This window comes from Salminus brasiliensis, chromosome 19, assembly GCF_030463535.1.
Source record: "Salminus brasiliensis chromosome 19, fSalBra1.hap2, whole genome shotgun sequence".
In the NCBI taxonomy this organism is placed as follows: Eukaryota; Metazoa; Chordata; class Actinopteri; order Characiformes; family Bryconidae; genus Salminus; species Salminus brasiliensis.
In genome coordinates, this window is record NC_132896.1 from 14394846 (window position 1) to 14422687 (window position 27842).

General features: G+C 39.9%; 3 protein-coding genes across 8 annotated transcripts in view; 1 reads left to right on the forward strand and 2 right to left on the reverse strand.

The window, feature by feature from the left end:
• Window positions 1-30: 30 nt before the first annotated feature.
• Window positions 31-5791, forward strand: cfap96 (cilia and flagella associated protein 96). Of its 2 annotated transcripts, none has more exons than XM_072663652.1 (8): window positions 31-102; window positions 889-997; window positions 1194-1413; window positions 2209-2346; window positions 3315-3390; window positions 3544-3726; window positions 3864-4036; window positions 4559-5791. In XM_072663652.1, exons 2-8 carry the CDS (start codon window positions 901-903, stop codon window positions 4608-4610), a joined length of 939 nt encoding a protein of 312 aa, XP_072519753.1. In that variant the 5' UTR covers window positions 31-102; window positions 889-900; the 3' UTR covers window positions 4611-5791. The 2 variants fall into 2 exon arrangements, with proteins under 2 accessions (XP_072519753.1, XP_072519754.1); XM_072663653.1 differs by having other exon boundaries at window positions 38-102; window positions 892-997.
• On the reverse strand, window positions 4240-20892 carry pdlim3b (PDZ and LIM domain 3b). Of its 2 annotated transcripts, XM_072663650.1 has the most exons (8): window positions 20682-20892; window positions 13303-13454; window positions 12860-12944; window positions 10862-11049; window positions 8220-8405; window positions 6646-6773; window positions 6387-6498; window positions 4240-5362 (listed from the first exon to the last, which is right to left on the reverse strand). In XM_072663650.1, the coding sequence occupies exons 1-8, from the start codon at window positions 20772-20774 to the stop codon at window positions 5173-5175; spliced, it is 1134 nt and encodes a 377-aa protein (XP_072519751.1). In that variant the 5' UTR covers window positions 20775-20892; the 3' UTR covers window positions 4240-5172. The 2 variants fall into 2 exon arrangements, with proteins under 2 accessions (XP_072519751.1, XP_072519752.1); XM_072663651.1 differs by lacking the exon at window positions 8220-8405 and having other exon boundaries at window positions 4241-5362.
• A 4297-nt stretch (window positions 20893-25189) lies between these two features.
• sorbs2b (sorbin and SH3 domain containing 2b) overlaps window positions 25190-27842 on the reverse strand; it is a 79356-nt gene continuing 76703 nt past the window's right edge. For all 4 annotated transcript variants that reach the window (XM_072664045.1, XM_072664044.1, XM_072664043.1 and 1 more), the window contains one exon: window positions 25190-27721. In XM_072664045.1, coding sequence (XP_072520146.1) covers window positions 27660-27721 — 62 coding nt within the window. In that variant the 3' untranslated portion in view covers window positions 25190-27659. The remainder of the gene's footprint in view (window positions 27722-27842) is intronic.

Genomic DNA, 27842 nt, shown 5'->3' on the forward strand with positions numbered 1-27842 from the left:
AGGAGACCAACGTACACAAACGTGGCAGCAACGGGTAACTCTGTTATTCTGACCCCGAAACAAACCGTAAGAAACTACTGGACAAAACGGTGGATACTGAAGGTAGGCCTACATGTGAACATTTCAGTTGGTGCTCTCAGTTGATGTACGGTAAGACAGCTGTAGTAAAAGACAAAAGTGTGCCCTAGAAAGATTTGAGATTTGAAAGTTTTGATCATTTCTTCACTCACCATCCACACCATGAGAAACCCTTAGCCACTTTGTGAACTACACCCATCTTTTAGCTTCCCTTTACATGTGTGTGCAGTTGCAGACTGTAGCCCATCTGTTGTCAGCCGCCTTCTACCCCATTAATCATTGATCAGTTTGTGGCTAAGGACTGCATTGACCAGATATTATTAAGGAGGTGGACTAGGGCTGGGTGATATGGTAAAAATATTATATCACAATATTGACAGACAGACACAATATAATAGACTTTTTTGCGATACCTGATATTTATCACAATATATGTAATCACAGACTAAAAACATCAGTAGTGACGGATTCGTATTAGTTAACTACTACTGAAATACTCTCCCGTACTGAATACAATCATTTACACTTAACATCTGCTGCTCTTCATCTAATTAAATCAGTCTAATTACACTGTTAGTAATGAAACCTGCAGTTGATAAGTGTTTATTAAGCACCAACAGTACCCTCGATATGCTTAGAAAAGCATATTATTATAACAATAACAAAATCTATCACAATCTAAGCTCTAAAGTGGACCTCCAAAGTGGCCTACTGCTATGGTATCATGGTATATATCTATTTGTCTGTCTTTCAGTCTGTCTGGATGTCTGTCTACCTTTCTAAATCACAATGAATCTTGGCTTCCTGTAGCAGGTTTGCAAAATGCCATCTGAGGGAAAATCTGACATGGAGCGGGTGGGCCTCTTCAAGGAGATGGGCTACATCTCCATAGGAGACAAATACACACCCTTTATTTATCGTACGTATACAGACCGTAGAAAAAATCCTAGCTGTCATATTCAATATGTAATTATAAGTGCTGCTGAATTATCATTGCTGTTGATGTTTAAAATGTTCAAACATAAAATGTAATGAATTTAAATTAATGTAATGATTCTTTTTTTATAGATTGCTGTTATTAGTATTTGTTTGTTTGTTTTGTTTTAATATTAAAGGTCCCTTTAATGAGTCGGCACAGAAGAATAAGCAGATGTTGACTGGAGTGCCAAAGAAGAAGTCTGCACTCCAGGCTGGCTACTTTGACACTCAGTTCAAGAGGATCTTTGAGAAAGAGGCGCTGACGGACTTCATCAAAATCCAAAGGCAGTACAAGATTCAGCAGGCCAAGAAAAACATAGGGAAGGCCTTTCTGCCCAGCAGTGGAGAGAAGAAACCGTTAGTTAAGCATCTTATTTTCCTGTCTTTCCCATGTCAGGGCTTACGTTTTAATGTGTGTTCACAAGACTCCATGCTGTGGGATTCCCTCAGTGCAAACTGGATGATGTGACAGTGGAGGCTTTTAAAGTAGTCTACAGGCCACCAGCATATAAGCAACCCTGTCTAAGACAATTCCATGGAGAAATAGGCCTAACTGTAACAGAATCAAGTATGATGACGTGGTAGAAAAAGAGCGTCCGAACATCTGCATTAAGGTCGATTTAAAGATAATGTTAATTTGTCTCAATGGTGGTGGCACCACATGTTGGCCTTCCTTTTGTTCAGGGACTCATTAAAAGTTCATTGTAAATAGGAGCTGGACTCTGGACTAAAGTATGTTATTAATGCAAGACCATGGAGGATGCTGTGGTGAATGGTCCTTTTCGGTAAGGACACATGAAAATAACCACCAGCAGTCAGAGTTTCCATTCCATCATGTTCCTCTCGGCTCTGTGGAGCCTGCCCCAGAGAGAGGACTCCTAGCCAGGATATCATTAAGATCTTAATGAGTCCAAGACTAGGAAAACTCCACATTGGCCATGTTCTCAGACCATGACACACTTTAGCTTTTCATGTAATTAAGATCATGGAAAATCTAGCCTTACAGGAGGACAGGACAAAGGCATTAAAGCTCTGAGTTTAACATTTAGGTCAAAAGAAATGTCAAGTGTGTTATTACTGTTCCAGTGCATGTTCTCAGTGTTGCAGATTTTCTTGTAAGTCAGATCAAATATTTTTGTTTCTGCTCTGAAGCTCAGGAATTGGCAGCTACTATGGAACCCTGGGGGGCTCGATCCAGGCTATGAGTCCTCTGCAGGTTCCCAAAAAGCTATACAAATCGCCAGGCAAGAACATGTACACCAGCCCACCCAAGAAAGGAAGTGGATATGGGTCAGTGTCTTTTTCTATCATGCCTGTTTGTGGAATTTCGCATTTTATGTGAACTGGTATTAAGGTTGCTTTCCTTTACATTTGTCAGTATTAGATGTGGCTTTAGCTTCTGTCCTTGATATTTAGGATATGTCAGGCACAAGTCTGTCATTTGGCTCCAACCAGTCATGGGCGTGACCTAGAATAAATGGACGGAAGTTGTGGTATCTTCTTGTTGCTCAAGCAGTTTCCTCCTGTGGGACTTTTCCTTTTCCCCTGAAATTTCATGTCACTCTAAGTGCTTGGGAAAGTGTTCTCTATCTGGGCTATCTGTCCAATGTTTGTAGACACCTGCTCATCCATTGTTTCTTCTGAATCTGAACTCTGAATCTGTCAGAGTTCTCTGCTTGTTTTTAAACCTCTGAATGGCTGACCGTCTGGGACCCTCACTGACTGACTGTCTGTTTCTGTTGCAACACACAGTGTTACATTTGCAGATCTTCTGCTAACCCCCTCCATAACTTACAGAACAAGTGGAGAGGCTCTCTGTTGTTATACTTCCGAACTGTGGGAACTAATTCCAGTTCTAATTACACAGTCAGACTCGGTTTAAGGATTTGATTGCATTCAGCCACAAGAACCTAAGTAGGATCCAGCACTGATGTTGAATCATTAGTTGTAGATCAAAAACATCACTCATCCAATTGGAATCCAATGGTGCTCCATCACGCCAGAGACTGCAGTTCCACAGCTCCACAGCCCAGTGCTGGGGGGCTTTATGCGCTTCTAGCTAACATTTGGCATTGAGCATCTCAACCTTAGGCTCATGTGCATCTCCAAAGCATTCTCAGGTGATTATACACACTGTGTGTGTGCAATAAGTACTGTAAAATAACTGAAATCACTAAGTACGAGGGGTGTCCTGATACTTTTAGACATATGGTGTAACTATGGCTGGAATATGAGATATTTTCCTGTGTGTTTAATAGATATCCAGGTGTCACCTTATCCAAACTGGATTTTTATTCATCTGACCCATATGATCGAGCAAAAGAGATGCTGAAGGTATTTAGCATTTATATAGATTCAGGAATATGTGACATGTCACAGAAGCTGTGCTTTGTGTGTTTTCTGTTGCGAAATAACTGGCACCAAATAACTAAAAGACGCAGCTGATTAATTCTGCATTGTGAACAAGAGGTCTAATTTGTTTTCCAGCGTGAGATAATTGCTCACAAATCGATGCTGAAAGGGGGGCCATTTCGTTTGAACCTCCATCCAAAGGAATGCTTTGATTGCAACCCTTACAAGCTTGATAAACCTCTACCACCATCAAAGAAGACTGAGGAGAAAAAAACACACTTTGCTGTGCCTTTCAAACCAAGCTCTCCCAGCAAAAAGGTTTGCACTGGGTTAACTGCTAGCAGTCTATATTTCACGTATTCATTGGCTGTTTGAAGAGAGAAACATGTAATGAGTGAGTATAGGAACATGTTTCTGTGTGATAGTCATTAAAAGACTTATACATGTTCTTCTAGATTGGAGGTATGAAAGCAGGGACGTTTGATGCCTATCCATCCCACTCTGCGGACCTCTACGTTTCCCGGAAGCTTAAGTCATTGGCCGTGAATAAGGAGGGCAAAATCTTCCACCCATCGCCCGGCCCGAAGAGCTCTCCAGTCAAGAGCATAATCTCTGTCAATGTGAACAAGTAAGACTCTTGCAAAGCAAGCATTTTATTCACCGTGAGGATCAAGAGACCTACTTGCAATTTAGAGTGTTTCTGACCTTTAAATGATTCAATTATGATTCTTAACTGAACTGAATCAGTGCATTATGAAGTCTCAAATATCAGCATGATTCAGTTTGTTTTTGCACAACAATGTATTGTAGACATCAAACTAGACATTCCTTTTTTATTATTATTTTTACATTTTAATATGACCTTAAATGTGTATTTTGGACATAAAATGAGCACATACTTTGAACTGAATATCATTATAATTCATAATCAATTCTAAAATTCGGAAAAGCCATGCAGTTGAATCAGATCATTTCAGGTCAGTGTTTTACAAGGCCTAACTGCATCTTCACACCCCTAACCTGCACCTCTACTGAGCACAAGGAGCAGATTCTCTCAATTAGATCACCAGTACACTTTTCTATTCTATTAAGGTTTTTTCACATATTGCAGATCAGAACATAACTCTATCTTCACTTTTTTTATTTGCAGGTTTGTCAACTCCAAAAATTATAATCAAGTCCCCTCAATAATGGCGTATTAAGAGCGTGTGCTGTTGACCTGGCTATGAAATGGCAATGTTACTTTGGTGTTAAAATTAAAAACATATGTACTGTTCTCAATTTTCATTTTCTAATCCTTTCAGAGTAATTTGATTTCGGTTGTCTTGCTGTTACTGATTTAGAAATGTGATTTAGAAACCTGGAACAAACAAGATATCTTAAACACCCCTAAGCATATTTCATGGCATGTTTCCAATTAGTCTAAAATCAGATTTTCAACAGCTAGTGTAAGATTTCCTATGCTGTGTGTTTGAACAATTCCCAGCATTTATAAAAAGCAGATTCTGTTTGTATTATTAAAAAAATATCTGTTTCATATTTTCCGCATGTTTCAAACCTAAAAGTGCCCGTCAGTCTTGAAATGAAGGTCTCTTTCTGCTTGTCAGTGAGTGCTTAATTAAGGTTTTGGAAAGTGGGTTTCTGAACTCTAAAGCTTTGAAATATACACCTTTCCCTTACAGCAGATATGTCATGCTCAACACACAGTAAGCATCCCTACATGTTTCAGTTGCAGCATCAGTTGGCTATGAAAACTCATGTCCTTTAAGCATTGGGGTACACAGTAACTAGATCATGGCCTTCGGGTGGTCTCATTCGGATCCGAGCATGAGTCTCACAGTACAGCTGTCCTTCCACAAAGAAGTAGCCCTTCTGCTTCAGGTTCATGCCACAATCCGAGCACACAAAGCAAGCTGGGTGGCGGAACTTGTCCCGGGCCTTGACCACAGTACCCCTGTTGATCAGACAGTTAGTTTTAGCAGAGATCAAATTTTAAAGTGGACAGGTCAGATTAATGAGGGTTAGTTTCATTTAAACAAATTACCTTTATTGTTATCATACTTGCACACAACAACAAAATTGTAATCTTAGCATATCTCAGCTTGGAAAAGTAAGAAGCGTAGGGTCAGGCATGCTGTGATGCACCTGGGGCAGAGAGGGTTAAGTGCCACAGGTATTGAACCAGCAACCCTGTGATCAACGACCTAATTACCACTGGCCAACGATAATATTAATATATGACAAACAGGATAATTTTGTTATTGTGATAAATCATACTGATGTTATTTATTTTGGGATTTATTATGATACAAGTAATACTGTGCTGTTCTGTGTGTATTATAAGTATCACCAGTATTTGTAGAACACTGAACAGTTGCAATCATCATTTAAAGGTTAGGTTTTAGACCATTTATATAGGGTCTATAAACAACAGCTATTTTATGGTAACTGTATCAACAGTACAGATGAATTCATATTAAAAATGTATAAATTACATTGAAGTATTTTTGAATTATTTGTTGAATTTGAAAAGGATCGTGCTCTAGTTTTAAAATCCTTGGCTATGAAAAAACAAAAATGTGGCTTGGTGTAATTTGTCTTCTTGTTGGTTCAAACAAAAATATTATAATATGTATGTCAAGTATTGTGATGTATGTCCCATAATAAATAATTATGCAGGGATGATAAGTACTACCGGTAACTGCTGACGATAATTAGTTAAATACACTTATTTTAATATAAGCAAATAAAATATTATGCAAAATATTAGTTGGTTCTCTGTTAGAGGCCACGTGTTTTTCATTGGTTTATCTTTACTTAACTAGTGATTCTTCTCTAATATTGTTTATTGCAGTAATTTCTCTAAATTACTACAATTCTGTCTAGGCATAAAGAGTACATTTGCTTGTATCATTAAGGTCTGCTCCTCTTCAAATCTGCATGTGAAGGCTTATTGAAATATTTGAGCCTGTACTTACACAATGCCATTGCCACACTTGTCACACAGAGGCAGTTTTTGTAGTGAGCGTGAAGCTGCTTGTGGCTTTGTCACTGGAGCTTTGACACTTCTGGTTACCAAAGGCTTGGTACCTGACAATAGAGAAATCACACAAGTTCTTACAGATGAAATAGGCACGGCTAGTCAACTTTTATAGAGAGCCCCTACCAAACAAAACTGTGGTTGATTTTAACTGGCAACAAGAGAACAGAGATGTTTTGTAAATGCCAGCAGCTCACCATCACTCTCCACATAGTCCTGCAGGGCCTTGAAGGAGCCAGACTGGCGAGGTTCATGTGGTCTGTCATGATCATCCTGCAGCATTTGGTACACATGAGAGTCCTCAATGGAGGTCAGGTGTTTCCCACTGAGGAAACAGACAGGACATGTACATCAGTCTTCCATGTAGAATAAGCATGTTTTATGAGGTATGTAGAATGTACAGCTGTATAGAATATGCCACAAAGAATTGTTTAAACCCTGGAAGAAGTAACCATGCTGTTGATTATATACCTCTCATACTACAACCACACGTCACAAGTCACACAATCCACTCAAAATGTTCAAAATGTGTAATTAGGGAGTTCACTTCAATTCAGAGACACACACAAACCACTATACTTAACCAACAGACCCCTGAACCTATAGTAGTAGGAACTCTTTGTTCTATGGTAAAAATGAATGGCGTTTTTGAGGATGAATGCTATCGCGCTCTGAGGTAAACAAATATGTTCGTTTTTGTCCTGTTTACATTCTTACCCCGAATCCCTAAGTGCAAATGAGTCATGGCCCAATTCTGGCCCACATACCGCTGTTGATTGACAGTGATAACTGCACTGGACACAGTTTGGCTAAAGTAGGAATGTAAATACTGCTACATACAAGCTACCACTGCAGAACACTGAACTGACACTATAAGACTAGAAAACTCACCAAAATATCCCAAACAAAACAGGAAGCTTGGAGTAGCTTTCTCAGTGCTATTATACAACTGGTGCTGCTGGTATTATATAACAGGGTGACCAGACATCCTCTTTTGTCCTGACGTGTCTTCTCTCTTTTTGGGATGTGAAAAATGCCTGTGTTTGTTTCTACAGCCGCCACATATTCATATTCCTGCCTTCTCACCACCACTTTTGGTCAACATGTACCTGCATCTACATGCAGCCATTGGTTAAACTGCTGAAGTCCCGTCTTCTCACCACCACTATTGGTCTACATGTACCCACATCTACATGTAGCCATTGGTTAAACTGCTTAAGTCCCACCTGCTCACCACCACTATTGGTCTACATATACCCACGTCTACATGCAGCCATTGGTTAAACTGCTGAAGTCCCGTCTTCTCACCACCACTATTGGTCTACATGTACCCACATCTACATGTAGCCATTGGTTAAACTGCTGAATTCCCGTCTTCTCACCACCACTATTGGTCTACATGTACCCTCACATGCAGTCTTTGGTCAAACTGCTTCCCACCACAAATAAATACACAAATAGTGTTCAAATTTATCAGTAGCTTTACTTTTTTACTTTTTCATGTGATGCAATATTCCCACCTCATCTCCTTAAACAACCCCATGATGTTGTTGGCTGAAGTATATCTACTTTAAGGCATTGTTGTTTACTGCAAAGATTTCTGAGAGAACATAATTTATTTGTGCGATGAGCCCCATATATAGACATGTTACGAATCTATGAAAACTGGTATGTATATGTTTTTTTCCTTACTGTTTTACTCCAATGCTAAATCCTAAGTAAGCAGATCAAGTAGAAGGTAAGCATACTTGCAAAACCATGCTTTGATTACCTGGCTGGGGCCTGCTCAGTTCCAGCAGACATCTGAGCCTGCTGTATTGCTTCTGAGAGACTGGCTTCCGAGTACAAGTTAATGGGGGAGTTATACTGAGAAAGACCCAGGGCCTCATTCTGACCGAGATTAGTAACTGGTCCTGACTGAACTGCATTGCTCATCACCCCGTGGGATGTGTTATCTCTGAGGGTGCAGAGATTGGATTATGTGAAGGCCAGTTGAAACAGGGAGTTGGTCAGAGGAGTAGGCAGAGCCACAGGGTGGAGTAGAAGAAAATGGACAGGAGAGAGAGGAAAAGAAGATTAGAAAAGGCAAACAATTCAGTGTCAAGAGAAGAATTTACCAGCTGCAGTGTCATGTTATTCCATGTAGATGTGGGCAACATGATAATAAGCTCACAGGACAGAGTCACATGCATCATTTCTTCTCTAATAGTTACTTGGTTATGTGTCCCTTTACCCTAATGGCAATATGGGATACACCAGTCTCTTTTGATAGCCCACTCTTCCACTAACTTGGTGCACATTTCAGATAGTTTGTGTGTGTGTGTTTTTTTTTTTTTTTGGTATTTCATTTGCTTTTCCAAATAGAGAATTAATATGAAGCACAAATGTACTGAATGAGTGGGCTAGCAAATGCTTGTGTAGTCCTTACCTTACAATACTGATACTGTTATTAAGACAATGGGACACATAACCAAGTATTAGCAAAAAAATAATGCATATGTGCGGGGGCTTCCAGCGCACACTTGAGTGCTTTGCAGCTCAGTGTAAAGCAGTCTGGTATGAGAATCAGCAAGTCTGAGGCCATGGTATTTTCCCAGAAAAGGATGGTCTGCTCCCTCCCAGGGGCACTGCCATGGATTTTGGGCCCTATGAAGATATTACACTTGACCCAACAACTCTGACCCTAGAAAATATATTGATTCAGTATTTTGGCAGAATTGTTAGTTACATGCCCCTAGAATTCCCTAGGGTGAGCCTACCCTAAGTGGAGTAAAGAATGAGATCCTGCATACAAGCAGCAGAAATTAGTGTTTTTTTTTGGTTGGGTAGCTGGGCTCAGTCCTTGTTGTAGAGTGAGAAGCTCTGTTATACGATGGAGGCTCAAAGTAGAACCGCTGCTCCTGCACATTGAGAGGAGCAAGCTGAGGTGGTTCGGGCATCTGATAAGGATGCCCCCTAATCGTGTCCATTTGCAGGTGTACGGGCCACGGTCAACTGGGAGGAGACCCAGTTGAAGGCCCAGGAGTCACAGGAGGGATTATATATCCTGAATGGCCTGGGAGCATTTGGGGATCCCCCAGCAAGAGCAGATAGAACTTGCAAAAGTCAGGGACGCCTGGGCTTTTGTGTTTGCCCTATTGCCACCAAAAAACCTAAACTGGAGTGGACATGATTATGATGATGATAATGCATGTCTTTGGGTTTTTGTTTTGTCCGGGGAGCTTATGTCGTCGTTATTGATTACAATATAATTCACGTTTCTGAGTATATCATGAGTATCATCCATATTTGTACACATCTAGCAACTGCATGCACCCAGAGACTCAAAAAGAATTAACTACATAAACTGTGAAGTATCAAGTACCTGCCATTATATCCATCCACTGTGTCATTATCTTATTATTATTTCAATTTTAACCAATTGTTAGATTTTTCATAATTTGTAGTCCCGATTAACATGTGATTTACATTTTTGCCCACCTTGATGTTAATATCATACAATGTCTACATTTCTGTATTCATTTTTATTTATTTTTTTACATATCAGTATGTGTTCATATTTCTGCATTATCCCAGCTAACATGTCCATGTATGGCCCATAAGGGTAGCCCAACTGGGGCCTAGGTGGGTGTGAGATCAGGGTGGTGCTATAACAATAGGGCACATTTGAGAAGCCCAACTGAGTGCCAGTAAAATTGCATGTACAAACCCACTTACGGTTCATGCCCACCTGGAACCCACCTAGCCCATGTTCCACCCATGTGAGCCCCACGTGAGCATATTGGCTGGGATATGACCACACATTTCTTTTTATCTACAACAGTCTAGTGACCTGCTTTGGCCCCCAGGTGTGTAGGGCTTAGGCCTGACATTAAACTTGTGTTCGAAGTAGCCAAGGTCCTGTAAGACATAAGAAGGGGAGGAAGGAGAGTTTAGAAATGTAGTTTGAGGTACACAGGAAGAGAGCAGAAGTCCTCTCAGGTCCAGCAATTCTTACTTAAAATGACAATGGACTACTTTTCAAATAAGAGTTAATTGTATCTATTGAAACAGATGTTATAATGGAACCAAGCAGCTTGACAGAAGGTTGACTCTAGAAACTCTAAAATGTATAAGAACACTAATTTAACTTTTAATGTTAAAATCCTAAATGAAAGTTCATTTTGTTCCTTCATGATTTCTTCTCTCCAATCCAATCCAATCTTTTTAGAGATTAACAGACACGCCTATAATTAAGTTTGGAAGGCAATCTGACTTACAAGAACCCAGCAGGACGTGGGAGAACTCCTTGCACAACTGAATGTGTGTTAAACTCAGATATTAGAGGCCAGGCGAGTCACAGCAGAATGAAGAGAGGTGTGCAAGGATCCCTGGATAGTTGCAAAGAGTCACACAGTCCTCACTGCCACTCACCCCTCAGGCTTGTCATGCACCAGGCCGCGAATTTGTCCATGCAGGGCGTCCTGGATGTTGCCCTGAGAGTAGAGGCCTATGGGCGTGTTGTAGGAAGAGCTCACCACCTGCCGTTTGTCGTCCAGGTTGGCGGCAGCCACAAACGGCTGTGCTTTTCTGTTATGGGCTGTGCCTATGGGCTTATACTCCTGGACATGGCAGACAGATACACACACTGCATGCTGAGGTAAACGCATCACATAAACAATACATTTTAATGCTATGTATCAACACAGTGCAGGCCCAGATTCATGGCAGCGGTGGGTTTCCTCTGACTAGCCATGTTAATGATGTGCTCTTTAATGCACTGTAAAATCTTGTAAGTGAATAGTCACTTGTCTTGATTGCCCTAGGTATGATGTAAGCAAAAATAACAGCTTCTTCCACCATAAAGTTTTATATGCCTGCTGAATGCTGAGGTTTGGGCATATTAACACTGGATCACAGTTCATTTTGCCACACAACTTTACATAGTTAAAAAATATATAGTACAAATAAATAGTAAATAAGTAAATAGTACAAAAATATTTTTGTGTCACATTAATTAGTCACATTACTGTAAAATTATATTTTAGTCACATTTGTAATCATATTAATATAAAAAAACATTAGTTGTATTACTAAAATAACAAAAGTGACTAGAATTACATGCGTTAGGTTTTTATTATTTCTTTAAATTAAACGTAATAATGTAAATAGATACTTAAATCTCATTTTCTGTGTATGCAATTTGTGTTAATATGTGTTAATGTGACCAAAAAGGATTTCCTAATTTACTATCAAAGTATCAAATACTAACTAAGAACTAACATACTAATAAGAAAAACCTGAAAAAAAAATTTTTCTTTGAAAATAAATGTTGACATATAGTGTTTTTCTTTTACTGGTCTCATTAGTGTTGTATTGTTTTGGAACTTAAATGAAATGCATTTTGACTACACTGGCTTTCTTTACAAAGCGACACAGTCCAGTTTCAGTGCTGCCTGAATAGTTTTCTTTTCGGACTTGAAACCCAAGACTATCATTACTATTACATCCGAAAGCTGTTTGGATAAAATAAACAATCAGCCACTATACAGTCACATTCAGCTACACACAATTTCAACTTCCTCTTACACCTTACAACATTGAGGCCAGACAGTCAACCACTGCTTAAAATAGAAGTCTTTACCCAAGAGAAGGCAGCCTTGGGGGAACAACCACACACGCACTGACAGTAAGTGAGAGGGGTGGACACGCCTAATATCCAAATGGTTGATGCCAGGAGCCAATGGGAAAGGTGTGAGATTTACTTGAGAATGGAAACTGCAATGATGTTGATTTTAATCATTTCTGAACAAGCTCAGCCATTTGATTAAATGATCTTGCATAATAATAATTATCTTATATTTAAAAATGGGCAGTGACTACTGTTAATACTTCAAAGATTCGCTAGACTAATCATTTGTGAGACCGGCACCCTATGCAAGTTTATGTAGCTCAGCCAGCTGTGCCATTTTAGTTAATCTTATGCCTGTTTTAGTCAGAAAGTAAATAAGTGTTAGTCTTAGTCTCAGTGAGCGGAATTTGACTATTTAATATTTCTGTCATTATCACTAAGTCATATTCCAAAGCAACATAAGTCAGGATCTGCCCTCATGTGCTAAGAAGTGGCCAGTGGAGTGCTGGCAATAGTTAAAGGAGTCGTCCAGTCAGCTCAGATTTTATTATGTGTCCTATTAGCCAAGGTCAAAGTCTTAAGATATGAATCAACTACAGCTTTCCTCCATCAACTAAAACAGTCACGACAGCCAGTTTTTCTCATATGTCTCATGCAGTCATGCGTTCAAAATGAAACATTCATAGAGAAGATGTATTTCCAGCTCTCCATGCAAAGCGTCTATAAATCTGTCGCAGCATATGTGAAGCGGATAATAATGACGGTGCATTACAACCCCCCCCCCCTCCCCTTGCTCTTACTTGTTGTTCTGCCTCCAGATTGATTTTGAATGGGTGTGTTTTGCCCTCCTCCATGACTTGTGGTGACCACAGCTTGGTTTCAGACCTGCAATGCATGAAGTACATATCCAGTCCAATAAAAATGTGCCATGGGAAAAAATAAGCTCAAACATGCTCGGACAAGGGGTTTTAATAGCATCTGAGCTATGATGGGCATCAGACTTTCTAATACCATACAAGGTTCTGTTATTTACTACAAGGAGTGGATCAAAGGAGCAAGTCGAAGGACTAGGCCTACAACAGATCTAACAACTTGCTATGTCAGCTATGCTGACATGTCAAAGGCAATCCTCATCCTCATTTCTTTGTTCTTAAAAGAAAGTCATTTTAGTACATGATGCAATATAACAAAGATCTCAGTACATTTAGTAGCCTTTGCTAATGGGAAGCTTTATGATGCTCACCTCTCAATCTTCAGGCAAAGCTGGTAGGTAGAGTCTTTGATCTTGTTCTGGGCCTCGCCATGAGTCATACCTTCAGTTGAGACTCCTTCAATAGCCAGGATGACGTCTCCTGGACTCAAGTTGACCACTGAGGCCTTACTGCCAGGAGTCACCTAGAAGCCAGAATGATTATACTTAGAGTTTGCACTGCCTTGTAAAAATGGAAAAAGTTGGGGGGGGGTGGGGGGGGGTGGTGATACTTATTTACATGCAGTCCATGTCAGCATAGCTGTAATGGTGTCACCTTCAAAATACTCATCACAAATTTCAAATACCAGTATATTTTTCTCTTTTTCTCAGTTGATCGTTAATGCCATTTATTTTAATGTTTTTATTCAAATGTGAAATTCTTTCAATATTAGCATGATAAAAAACTGCCCACAATTTTCCTAACTAACCATCTTTGTATTATATGACCAGTACCACCATTAGTCACCAAATTGTCCACCCATTAGTAACCACACTGTCAAACATCTAAAACGTCCAAATCATCACAATATATTTGTAGGTATGTTTACATCTCGATACTTTTTGACTGCTTATCACCTGAACTATGTTTCCTAGACTAGATTTCAATCTTGTCTCACTGTATAATCTTGGAAATGGCCATAACTCAAGCAATAGTGTACTGCATTCCCATGAAGCAGACATAGCTCATAAATATAGTGATATTGAATAGTTATCTGTTGACCTCCTCCATGCTGAAAAGGGGCTATAAATAGTGGAGTGGATGTGTCAATTGGGGTGGAGTATGACCCACAGGGGGGCTATAGCTGGGCCTATTACTGGCTAGCTGATCTAACCGCTGTGGTATTCGGGCTGCCGCCCGGTAGTCCTGTAGCTCCCTCCTTCATTAACAGAGCCTGACATCATCTTTCACTCTTCCCATTCCTGGGCAGCTCATTTTCTGAGGTATTTTCCTCTCTCCCTGCAGACATGTATCTCATCGGTCTGACGTGTGGGCTGAGGCTTTCTCCACCTGAGTCTGTGACTAAGCCGGCCTGTTAGAACCCCACTCCCAACCGTCTTTCAGCACTGTCTGCCTCTCTCCAGGGAAGATTTAGACCCAGTCAGGTCAACTATTTAAGACTGGAGGATATAATTGCTCATGGTTGGTGCTTGTGTCTTAAAAGATTTGTGAGGTTTTATTTTGACCTCTTGATTTAGTGGCTGACGAAAGTAGCAGTGATTAAAATTGTGTTTCTTTTAATATGGCCATTGGCAGCATCTTTGTTGGCATCAATTTGTATATTTTAATATGTTTAGAAGTGGGTGGTAATACATTGTATTTGCTATGTGAACTCACAGTTTTTTTTGCTTGATTTGTACTTCACAGTATTTGATATAAGGTTTATTATTATTATTATTATTATTATTATTAATAATAATAATAATAATAATAATAATAATAATAATGTTGGTGGTGTTGTTACTGTAGTTTTATGTTTTCTTATAGATTATCTACAGACATTTCTGTTCAAATTGATTCAGAAAGTTATTTGATCAGCAGTGTTAGGGTTAGGTTTGGGTTTATTTATAATTCCTGCACTATGCTTTTCCTGCTCAAGCACACCTGATTCAACTCACCCCAGATGCCCACCCCTGATCTACAGCAAACTCTCAAAATAAAGTGTTACTAATAGTAATTTTACTTCCACTCCAGTAGATTTTAGAGGTAAGTATTTTAACATCTCTAGCTTCACTTTACTCATTCACGCTGGGTCTGTATCAATCAAATCAGAGGCATTCTGTGTCCTGTTGTTCACAACACATAAATTGCTTTGTTGTTGGTTATTGTTGCCATTTTTTGTTTGTCAGCCTTTGCACCCAATATTTGACCTTTCTTGTACAAGCCCTTAGAACAAAACAACTTTGGGGCTCATAACAAATGGCTGTGAAAAGGGCTGTGTCTATTTTTAACACTGCAAACATCCACTTGTCTAATCTTTTGTGAGACCAGCACCAAATCGTATAGCACTCATTCAATTTGGGTCTGTATAAATCAAATTGGGCCACTTTGTTGTTGGTCACACCTCTCATTGTCAAAATTTAGCATTTTATTTTAGTCTAAAAGAATCCTAAAAAGGGGTGGAGCATAATAGTTTGTTAAAATGCCTTCAATATAGGGGTCCAGGGTGATGCTAAATATATGTTAGCTAGCACTGGTGCACTGCGGCTGTTGAAGATTATAGCGGCTGCCACTATAATCTCAGGTTATAGCATGACCCTGGAGTGTGTTTTTGTGATTTTACAACACCATAACTTCCATTATGGCAGTCTATTGTTAGATCTGAAGATAAAGAGGACAGAAAAAGTGATCTTTCTGTTTATGAACACCCTGCGAGTTAAAATAGTCCCATTCCATCAGTCACCCCACTGCTAAAACTACACCATCAAACATAATAACCATCGTCATAATAATCAAGGAACAGTTCATAATTCCCAATCATCAGGGTCTCAAGCAACGGCCAAAAAGGTATTACAGGTTATCTTAATATGGCTGCACAAACTGCCATAGCTGTTAAATATGGAGAACTTTCTTTTATGTGAAGCTAAACTTTTGGATTCTCCCGCCCTGTACTGCAAATATTCATTCTACCTTAAATGGTGCAGCACATCATGCTCCCTCTGATTGGCTGATCTAATTCCACATAATCTTCTCAAACCACATAACATGCGACACTTCTAAACCCACAGTGTGAAATCCAATAGATTTTATGAACTCCCTATAATGAGACAGTCTTTTACCTTTACTGTAAAATTATGGGTGGGAGAGCCACCCAAAGGGCAAAGCCAATTCTGCTCTCTTGGACTCTTGACAATACCAGTGTGGGAGTTGCACCACTTGTAAGCACCATATAGCTTATTACACCAGAAAAATAACTAATATTCTAGCTAATATTATTCCAAACGTAATATTATTACTGAGGGAATGGTGGTCTAGGCTAGTCAGCTCACCTTTGAGTATGTTGCCGTGTATACCAATTACTGTCACCTACCCACCAAACCACAGGCATCTATGAGACAGGCATAGACAAGCATAGCCTTTGATCCATTACTGTATATGATGCAGATTGCTGTCTGATGGCTGTGTTGCAGACACCTGGTACCATTGTGATAGCAGAAACTGAAGATGATTGCTGAGAAATCCGCACCAGCAGGGCTCAGAGCACAAACAATAGAAAATCAGATTGTTCCCATGACACCACTCTTGCAAATGACGATGTGCTCTGTCCAACAGAGGAACAAAGCCACTCTGTTTCTGAGGTGCAAACAAGGAGGGTACTACGACGAGCGATGAAACCACAGAGCAGCTGCTGGCAAGGCTGGAAGACTTGGAAAAAAAAAATAACCAAACAAACTCAAATCTTGATGAAATGAGCAACATTGGTGAGAACACCTGTTTTCTGAGAAGCCAAATTTGAAGGACGGGAGAAAAAAAAATCATCTTGCCAACACATACACACACACACACCCAGGGGACTAGACCCCAAAGAACTAGAGCTGTTGAAACATGTTAAGTCATGCCATCTCTGAGCACTTAGACTATACAGTCACAATAACTGCAGCCAGCTGCATGATAGTTTTGCTACAGCAGAAACAGAAGGAGGTGGAATTTTTAAACAGCATTGTTTATATTTGTCAGAACTGTCTTTTTTTGTGATGTAGTTCCCACTGGAGGTATTTTAGTATTGGAAGAGAGGCTTGCAGAAATGTCTGACAGTAGGCGACTTGTAGCTGAGAGCTGCTGTGATGTCATCACACAGGCATTAGTGTTTGAGTGATTGAAGACAGTGGGTTAGCTTGTGGGATGTAGACGGAAACCGCTCGCATGTCCTTTTTTTATTATTATTATTATCATTTTTGCAGTGCGTTACTGTTTAAAGAAGCAAGAGCAATTAGTTTAGTAGATATCTTTCATATAGGATTACGCAGAGGTTTGCCACAACAGCTAATTTGCATCATGAGCGTTTGGTATTAATGCGTTTCCTTTGAAATCAAATCTACTGTTGCACATTTCTGTCTTTGTAAGCTTATTTGCATCCAAACCAGTTATCTTTGGACAGTAGATAGATAGATAGATAGATAGATAGATAGATACTTTACTGATCCCGAAGAAAATTTAGCAGCCAGTAGCAATTGCACAATACAGCACAGTAATACAATACAATAATTACAATAATAACAATAAATACAATAAATGTAAAAAAAAAGGAAGGAATAATGTGCAGGAGGAGTGGGTATCAGCAGACAGATGACAATACTGAATAAGTATGTGCATATATTGGTATTTAAGTAAAGTAAATTGTTTGCTGGAGCTTCTGGTCAGCTGCTGGTCAAATCTAGGAAAGGGACATTGCAAGTTTTCGCATTGTAATTGCAGGAAATTTACGTTACATGTCACAACTAGGCAACTAGGCCGCATTTATAGATTTACAGGAATTAATAGATTTATGATGTGATCAAAGACCTTGTATTGCTATTGGCTTGCCATTAATCCCAACAAGATGTTCAAGAGCAATGGAATTGGAGAAATGAACTGTGAATGAAAACCAGGCTTCATTCCATAAAAGGCCTTTGCTCTAAATGACGTCTCAGATCATTTTACAAATTTGCTCCCACCATTCCTCATGCATTAGCACTCCAGCAAATACTCACAGCTGTAGGACAACGCTCCTTTGAAATTCTGATTCATGTCGACATGATTGCAATGTTGCAGTTCATGCTAATTTTTTTCAAGAGCACTTTCATGCTGCTTTCCTGTTCCACCACATCCCAAAGGTTTCCCACATTTCCCACACCAGCATACCTTACCACTCCACCAGTTTGGACTGTTGACACAAGGCAAGTTGGGTTCTTGGATTAAAACTGTTGGTGCCAAATTCTGACCCTACCATCTGTGTGCCTCAGCAGAAATCAAGATCAGGCTACGTTTTTTGGGTCTTCAACTGTCTATGGTTGGTGAGCCTGTGCCCACTGCAGCCTCAGCTTTCTGTCCTTGGCTGACACAAGTGGAACACAACGTGGTCTTTAGCTGGACATGCCGTGCATTTGCGTGGTTAGTAGTCTTTCCATCAGCTCGAACTAGACTGGCCCTTCTTATCAACAAGTCATTTTTGTCTGGAATACTCCAAATAAATACCAGCCTGTCTGGCACCGACAGCCATGCCACTAAGATCACATTTGTTCAGGTTCACAAACATTACCTGAAGCTGTAAACCTATACCTGCATTATTTTATGCATTGCGCTGCTGCCACATGATTGGCTGAATTTGCTAAAATTGCATAAATAAGTAGGTGCACACGGGTTTCTAGGAAATTGCTTGGGGAGTTGAGTAATTAGAAAAAAGTTTAATCAGATCAGTCATTGTCTAATAATGATGTATTTTTATTTGATTTAAATGCATTAATACTTTGCCATTGAAAACATGCATTTGTAACCTATGCTATCACTGTTATTTTAGTGTAGCCCACATCATCACCTAAATATACAGGATTGTAATTGACTACACAGTCAAATTCTACACCTTTCCACCTATGAAATATCCACTGCATTATATCTTCTAACCTTGAACCTTAAAGCCAGGCCATGGGCGTGTCCTATTCTATTTCAGTACAAAATACATAATGAAATCTGCCCATGCGAACACCATACTGCGAAAGGAGTTGGCAGTATGTGCTGCTGGGGCTTAAAGGCTCCTGCTAGAATGGAAGTGAGTTGCTGGATGCAAAGCTGAACAACTCCCTTCACCACACTAACACTTAGGTAACCTTCCACCTCTCACGTTGCCACAAATCTCCTCCTTCAGCAGATGGTTAAAGTGCTGTGGGACTGAGGGGCAGATGATTCACCCAGCAACAGGTGTGGAGAACCCTTCTGGAGGGGTGTGTGTGTGTGTGTGTGTGTGTGTGAATACCAGGCATCTACAGCAATCGACCTTATCTAGATGCAGTTGTAATATTGACCTACAGTATATTTAGCAGTGTGATGAAGGGAGGATTATCCATACATTTGCAAATTAGCAGGCTATGGAGCCAACAGCAGCCAAACAATACAAGCAGCTCACAGAAAGGTCATGGTGGAAGTGACCTGTATCTAAGCTGAAAATAAAATGGTGAAATACTGCATTAACCTCCCGAAACCTCCCTCATTTAAAAGGACCCAGACTTTACATCTAAATTGTCATCATTTCCAACCTGTCTTCATCCTTTAAACAGGTTGGTTTTGTGACTTTGTGTATAAGACTGATATACTGTATGTAAAGGAGCTCTGTTCTGATCAGCTGCCCTTTTTTATAACTTTAGTCCAAATGGGCGAAGCTTAACTGCTGAAGGCTGAATAGGTGGATGTAGTTTTTTGTAACATAAAAAAACAGTGAATTAAAGCAACACTATGTAGCATTTTTACCTTAAGATAACAGCTTAAAAACATTCTGGTGCTCCACTGAGTTGTCATACGGAGAAAAGCACTGCTGCCGTTGCTACTCTGGGCTCAGCAAGCTGTCACTTTTGAGAAGCTGTCAGGAAAACGCATGTCCTTTACTGGTGTCTCAAAGCATGAATTACTCTTCCTGACTGTAGGGGGAGCCAAGGAGCATGACATTTCAATTTTGCATAGTGTTGCTTTAAAAGCAAGATTAGTTTACATATGTTACTGTATAGACTGGGAGTGAATAATACATTTTAGAGCCTCAATAATATTAATATACTAAATTCTGCAAACTGTTTTCACTTCTAAAAATTAAGCCCTATATAACTACCCTCTCCACACACACACACACACACACACAATCCCTGTCAGCTTAATCCTTAAACTCCATTTAAACTCCTCAAACTTTCATTCCACACTCTCATAACCTAAGTTAAGCTACCATACAAGTTAGTATCATAGTGCACTCTAAGCAAGAAGAGTTCTACATAGAACCATCTACACATTTTTTTTCACCAATCCTACAACCCTTTAACCCAGCAAATAACCATTTAGGCATTCAATTAATTGATAATTTAAACTGTCATAGTCCTGATAGAACCATTGGCTTTACTAAAAACAAATCCTTGAGAACCAGAAGAACCCTTTTTGAGGTTTGAGTGTAATTACTAGGTAATGCAAAGTTCAGACCAGTCAAAAACACACAGATTAATAACCTAATAATACCACTTAGCAATTATGGAGTTCAGCAGCTCCACATAGAGTTTCTAAAAGAAGTGTGTTGTTTTTAGATTGACTCTGAGGTTTGCCGTGCCTGTGGCACTGCTGGTCAGTACATCCCAAGTGCCCTTATCTCTGAGAGCTTCCCAAGCTGGAATATGTGAAATAGCTCAGAGTATCTCTCACTCACCCTGGTAACGGTGAGAGGCTGGTTGAAGTCTTTGCCCCCAGCGAGCCGAAATCCCCAAGGGGCCGGCCCCTCCAGCACCACGTTCTGTGGCATGTCTCTTCTTTTGAGCTCCCTCGTCCCTGACTCGTCCTTTTCTCTCACTTCTCTCACTTTTATCTGAGCGTGGGGGAGCAGCAGCTGCAGCACTGGGGGAATCAGCTGTCCCTCCTCTTTTACACACACACTCACCCAGCACTGATTGGCAACCAGTGCCTGTGTCGGAGTCCCCTATAACACTGTGTGTGTGTTTGTGTGTGTGTGTGTGTGTGTGTGTGTGTGTGTGGGGCTGTGTGTTTGTGTCAGTATGAGGAGGATGCCAGGATGTCCCACCTCTACAGTGAGATCATGCAGCTAACTGAACATCTGAGGTAGTGCCCTACAAAGTTCTCTCTCTCTCTCTCTCTCTCTTTCTATATATATATGTATATATATATATATATATATATATATATATATATATTTTTTTTTTTTTTACTAATGTATATCTTTACTAATGCATATCTTTACTATATATATCTTTACCAATTCCCTTTTCCCTCTCTTTCCTATCTCGCAGTTTCGCTTTTCTCTCTCTCTCTTTCTCTCTCTCTCTCTCTCTCTCTCTCTCTCTCTCTCGCTCTTACTTGGTGCCAATTTTTCCCAGCTCTCTTTCTCTCTCTCTCTCCCTCTCTCTCTCTCTCTGTCTCTCTCTCTCTCTCTCTCTCTCTCTCTCTCTCTCTTACTCAGTCCCTATTTTTCCCTGCTATTTCTCTCTCTCATTCTCTCTCTCTCTCTCTCTCTCTCTCTCTCTCTCTCTCTCTTTCTCTTTTTTACTCAGTCCCTATTTTTCCATGCTCTCTCTCTCTCTCTCTCTCTCTCTCTCTCTCTCTCTCTCTCTTTCACTCGCTCCCTCTCTTACTCGGCCCCTATTTTTTCTGCTCTCTCTCTCTGTGGCACTCATGTCTGTCTGGTCGGAGCGTGTTCTCTGTGTTAGATGAGCACCTGTGTGTGATGAGTCATCACTCATCATCTCAAAGCTATTGTTGATGAAAGACTCGGCCTACTGAAAGTAGCTCACCATCACAACGTTAGTCAAAACAACCTGGGAGGACGTCTATGATGGGATGGCTGCTTTTTATAAAATGTGTGGCAGTTTATGTAATACTTGAAAGCTTTCAAATATTTACGTCCACATTTTTACTGGTTTCCACTGTAGAAAATACCAAGAGTTACCCTTTACAGACTCTGGGGGTTTACCTCAATGCTTCTAAAAGGATGGGGTTTGGGATTAGGCTTGGTGTCACTTGGAATTGCATCTAAAAGAGCATTTGTGGTTTCTCATCCTTTAATTCTGTGGTTATAAAATTTGACTGAATATGGCCCAACCACAGGGCTCATCACACATAGCCAGCCTGCATGCCTTTTACTAGTTTTGCATGATGTAAATTTGATTGGGGTTGAACTGTGTCTATCATGAAGGTGTGAGGTTCAATGGTGACTACACTATTACTATTACTATTACTACCTTTCATGAGATAATGGGATGTAAAAATCATATTGCCCCTCACCACCACCACCACCACCATTACCACCACCACTGCCACCAGCAAAAATGAATAAATCAACAGTCTACTCACTTTTTACAGTGTCTTATGTTCCCAAAATGCTGCCTATGCTACTGCTTCATACAATATATTAAAAACTCCTTTTCACTGACTGCATAGAACAGAATAGGGGTGTAATGGCACCAACTGTGAGCTCACAACAGTCTGATTATAGTTTTAATTTTAAAGCTACACTAATTTTAAAGCAACACATATATGACTGGAGTAGCCAATATAGAATATGGAATATAGACCATAATACCAAACATATTCAAGCTGTCTGTTTTTGGATCTAAAAATGGAGAATGTTAGAATGTTATTCTCCTTACACCCCCCAACACCCCCCCCCCACACACACACACACACACAAAAAAGAGACATTCATTTTTTAATATTATTACAATAAACTAATGCAGTTTATATGAAATGTCACAATAGATTCTAACATTCCAGCATTTAATGGTGCTTATAATATTTCAATCAATGCAGTTGATTTAGACGTTTCAAAGTCAGTGTTATTTCAGAATGTTTAAATGTTTAAAACCAAGGTTGAGAATTTGCAGTAGCCTGGTCTGGGCTGGTACACTGGCTCTGGCCATATCTTTAGCTGTCCTTCTAAGTCTGGTCTCTGTTTGCATTATGTTACACATGTTAAACTGCCCACAGCTGATTTATGATACAATCTGCAAAAAAAAAAATCAACAAATACACACAACTATGGGACTGGAGTGCCCTGTGAACTGCCTGCAAGACGTTAAAGGGCAGCCCCTCTGTTTAGGAAGAGGGATCGCCTTGATTTGCATCGCAGACTTCAACAAGTCCATGTTTGGTTGAGCAGCTGTTTTACTGTGGGGCTGTTAATGGAGCCTCTGGGAGGCCCTTCTATATCTGACAAAGCTTCAGTTTATGTCAAATGATTTTTATTTCTCAATTCCACAAGTGGTGTAGAAAAGATGCACTGTTGCTAATGTAATAATCTTGCATAGGAGCATTGGGTAAAATGTTCTTACTGGATTTGTGAAATTTGGTTGGGGTTGTGGTTTGTTGATGGGCTCTGTTTTGTTAGAAACCATTACTACCAGTATATTTCCAACAGCAGCGGTCTGTCTGAAGCAGCTCTCAGAGGGTTCTGCGGCAGAGACGAGAAGGCTTTCTAATAGCCAGATAAAGGCTGTGTGTTAACTTTGGCGTAGCCTTCTGTATGCATGTACCAGATTCTGTGGGTTCAATGCAACAGTAATCACACGTATTCAGTAAGTGATTAAAAGGATGCTGGGAGGATTTTCCACATCTCAAAAAGCCTACGGCCAAAAGCTCCAAGTGAGGAAACAAGCATTGCTCTCTCATCAGGACAGCGGATGCCTCTGATTCCTGCAGTCCGAGAGAAAACCCAGCCTGCTGTCCGCTGACGTTCTGTTTATTGTGTTGCCATAGCGGCGAGTGGGACGTTGTGGTGCTGTTTATAGATGGGGGTGAAAGAGGGGACCAGAAGCACCCAATACAAGCAGCCAGTGGGAACACAGGACCTCAGGCAATCAATAAAGCATGACAATTTTCACAATTTTTACACAGGTTTTAAACTTATACATACATATTAGTCAGCAAGTCTTTTCTTGAAGTTGGTGTCTTGAAAGCAGAAAAAAGGTTGGGATGTATATATATATATATATAATCATCTTAAGGTCTGAGCAACTTTGACCAGTAACAAGTTGAGATGGCTAGATGACATGCTCAAAGCATTGTGGGGTGGTCTGGGTATGTGGGGCCAACGAAAAGTGATCCAAGAAAGGACAACTGGGGTTGTAGGTGCCCAAGGCTTATTGACATGCATAGGGAGTGAAGCCTAGCCTGTCTGGGCCAATCCCACAAAAAGGTAATGGTGACTTTGATAGAAAGACATAGGAACACCTGCATCACAGCTTGCAGACAGCTGGTGAACAGCATGTAAACAGCTGGGTCCTGGCATTCATTTGAATTTTACTTTGAGTCATACCACCTACCTATCATTGCTACAGACCAGGTACACCCCTTTCAGACAAAGGTGTTCCCTAAGGGCAGTAGCCTATTTCAGCAGGATAATGTGCCCTGCCATGCTGCAAAAAGTGTTCAGGCATGGTTTGAAGAAAACTTGGCAGATTCAACTCCATCTGTGGGAAGTGCTGGACAAATCAGTCCATGGAGTCTTGTGGAATCAGAGCCTTGGCAGGTGAGGCCTATTTCGGCGGCATGAGGAAGACCTTGTTGGCACATATACGCTTAAAGATGGCTGTTGACTGTTCTAGCTATGTGATGAATATTTGTCTATGTCTTAGTCATATTATTTTGAGAAATACTATGCTGATCTGATGCCTGATGCTGGTGAAGTGCTGGCTGACCAGCGTACCTGCTTTCAATAAGTGATTGCATATTCTTCCGTATTCAGTATTCAAAACACAGAACAAACATACTGTATGTTGGACAAAAATACTGTATCCCCAAAATGGCAATTTTACAGAAGAAGGAAAAAATAACTTTCAATGGAAGCCAATGTAAAAAGATTTTACTCCAAGTCGTTTTGGAGAATTTTCATTAGTCCATTCTTCATGATTTGACAGAATGTTTTAAAGAACAATTGCCAGATTCACATTGTCAAAAGCTCAAAACATGCATATGCTGTTTTACTGGCGTTTTTTTGTCACACTGTTTTGTTCACTGTCTCAGCATATCAAATGTTCTCACTACAGTTGGGAACAAACCTGTAGTTGTTCAACAGCACAAAACTGAACTAGTAACCCACACTTCCAACTTATTGAAAAGAAAATTGTTGCACCACAACAACAGCAAAGCATCTGTTTATGCTGTCAACATGAACCTGAAGCGAAAACTGAAGAGGTCCCATTGCAAATATTAGGTCAGACTCTATTTATTAATGTACAGTTCCACAGAGAGAAAAGAGAAAGAAATACAAAAATAAACATTGGCCTTAATGTTTCATAGATTGCTTTTACTGTTCCTAAGAGATGTTTTCCTGGTACGAGTCCATATGCTGTACTCAAAGAGGGAAGACATCGGAAAGAACCGTGTACGGTGAGGGGAATAAACCCAGTAGCTGTCATTAAAAAAAAACGTAATCCAACAGTGTGGGGCGATACTACATATCCACCACCACTGACTGCAAACCAGCTAGCATTAGCCAATTGTGACATTACAGTCATATGCAAAACTACACCATTAATCAGACACAGTAATTAAGGTTACAGTACATGTAGGCAGCAAGCCAGAAAAAAAGCTGCTTCCTGCTGTCTAAATGTAGTACTGCTAGAACCACATGAGAGCAACTCTCCCATACATTTCAGTCTATCATCACAGCCATTTCACACTTGATTTCCAGCTTCAGCTTCTAGCGTCAGTGAAGGATTAGATTACAGTGTACACTGAATTGCATAAAGGGCATTTGGTAAGATTCTGCACCAGGTGTGCCCCATTGCCGCAAGTTACCCCTCTTGCCAGACCTGGTCCTTAAGAATGGAAGACTAGGGGCCTAGTTTGATAAAGCATGAAACAGCTCTTAAATGAACCAAGATTACAAACATAAACCTCTGTAGTGGAACTGGGTGATTACAACAGCAAAAATGAGGACAATGATCATCGGCCTGTTGCTCAGTACTAACATCATTGTCGTCACCACAGTACAGCATTGTTATCTTACTATGGCAGTGGTCACTGAACACATTGAGACTTTTTTTACATGGAATTTGATGGTGAATGAGGGTCATTTTGCATTGATTATTGTTATTATTTATGACGTCAACTCTTAAATATAAAGGCGCTACAAGTGGTTCTTTTGAAGAAGCATTTTTAGTTCCATAAAGAACCATGTTTGTAATGTGTGAGACCTGCGAGTGTAAAGAATCTTTAAAAGGTCTAAAGAAACTTAAGTGTAATGCCGAAATCCTTTACCTATTTAATAGATCACATGGATTTATGGAACTGAAAGTGGTACTTCTATGGCATCGCTCACAGAACCCTTTGCAGCACTTTTTATTTTTATGAGCGTAATGTGCAAATGTATTGAAGTTATTGATACAGTCTGGTGGATGGAACAGTTTGACAATACAGAAGAGTCCGTAAAGACCACAAAGCATTATAATGCCTCGAATACTAGTAACACTCGTCACATTACTGCAGATGATCTTTGCTACACTGATCTGGATTCTGCATATTTTACATAACTGTACAAATAAAACATGATAATCAACCATTTGGGCCGGGTTTGATACCCAAGACACAAAATTACACAAGAAAACAACGGAAGAAAAAAATGAGCAGAATATATTAAGTATATAATCTTGAATGAAAATAAAATTTCTGACCAATCAATTAAAACAAAAATAAAAAAAAAGTACACTTGATCACTCAAATTAAACTCATACATAATCAAGGGGCCATGTCACTTGCAAGACACACAATGATGATGACTTATACTGCTTCTGTTGACTCGAAATCAAGAGTACAGTGTGCAAGATCATTCGGCATAAACTGTCAGCATTAGGCAGTAGACATTACTGTGTTCCAATGAATTTATCACCATATCCATTCCACCCATCCGCTGTCCAAAAGGCATGTTAAGGACTATTGCATTGTATAAAATATTACTTCTTTTGACCTAAAAATACCATAAACTCTGTAAAATCCTTCAGATACTTATAGGAATGTCTGGAGGGACAGACAAACAGAACCATAGAAAATCAAGACGTTTCTTCTGAATCTGATGGTATGAGGAAGTGTGCATTGCAGAGCAGGCACGGCCGCCTAGAACCGCCTTACTCTGCATGACACTGCAATACTGTTAAATCTAGATCTAGATCAGATCAGACATCAGGTCCAGGTTAGCAGGGGCATGTCCTTTTTCCAAAAGCACAGAACATTCCGAAACTACTGTACCTCACCCTTCCAATGTACCTGAACAAGAAAATATATATTTATATATGCCTCTTAATAAATAAAAGATAAATAGGGCACTTGGTTACTTCTTTAAATTCAATTCTTTCTCTGTGAAATTTATCAGCTCCTACTAAAAGGCAGACAGAAAGATTTCATTCAATGAAAAATATTGTTACAAATGTAGGCAACCAAAACAAACAAACAAAAAAGCCATCTCTTGAAGTCTTTGCCGCTATTCAGTATTTATATAATTGCTTCAGAAAAAAGTGATCTTCAACAACCCATTGTGCTTGGTGTAGTAAGCCACTTCACGTCCAGTGAGTCCAGTTTCCTTGTGCCATGCTGTATTGTGCTGGCTGGAGTATGAGCAAGGGCCTGGTGACATCTTCCATCCATTCTCTCTGACTCTAGAAGACTACAGCATCTCTCCATCTTATATCCGCTTCACATAGTTTCCGGGGAAGGTTCCAAAAAACTTGCTCCGCCTGGACGTTCCTGAAAACATACATGGAATGAGTGCAGATCTAATCCGTGCTTATGGATGTTTCATAAATGTTCTCGGAGCACCCTGTCTTGTGTTTTTCCTGCTTGAACATGCCTAATCCAACGACTCAGC

Excerpts from the sequence above, each read along its gene's own strand:
- cfap96 (XM_072663652.1), top strand. The coding sequence starts at position 901 with ATGCCATCTGAGGGAAAATCTGACATGGAGCGGGTGGGCCTCTTCAAG. Across the intron at positions 1,414-2,208 it reads AGCAGTGGAGAGAAGAAACC|CTCAGGAATTGGCAGCTACT; the intron begins GTTAGTTAAGCA and ends TCTGCTCTGAAG. Across the intron at positions 2,347-3,314 it reads AAGAAAGGAAGTGGATATGG|ATATCCAGGTGTCACCTTAT; the intron begins GTCAGTGTCTTT and ends TGTGTTTAATAG.
- pdlim3b (XM_072663650.1), bottom strand. The coding sequence starts at position 20,774 with ATGCCACAGAACGTGGTGCTGGAGGGGCCGGCCCCTTGGGGATTTCGG. Across the intron at positions 12,945-13,302 it reads CTTTGCCTGAAGATTGAGAG|GTCTGAAACCAAGCTGTGGT; the intron begins GTGAGCATCATA and ends CATGCATTGCAG. Across the intron at positions 11,050-12,859 it reads ATCTGGAGGCAGAACAACAA|GAGTATAAGCCCATAGGCAC; the intron begins GTAAGAGCAAGG and ends TGCCATGTCCAG.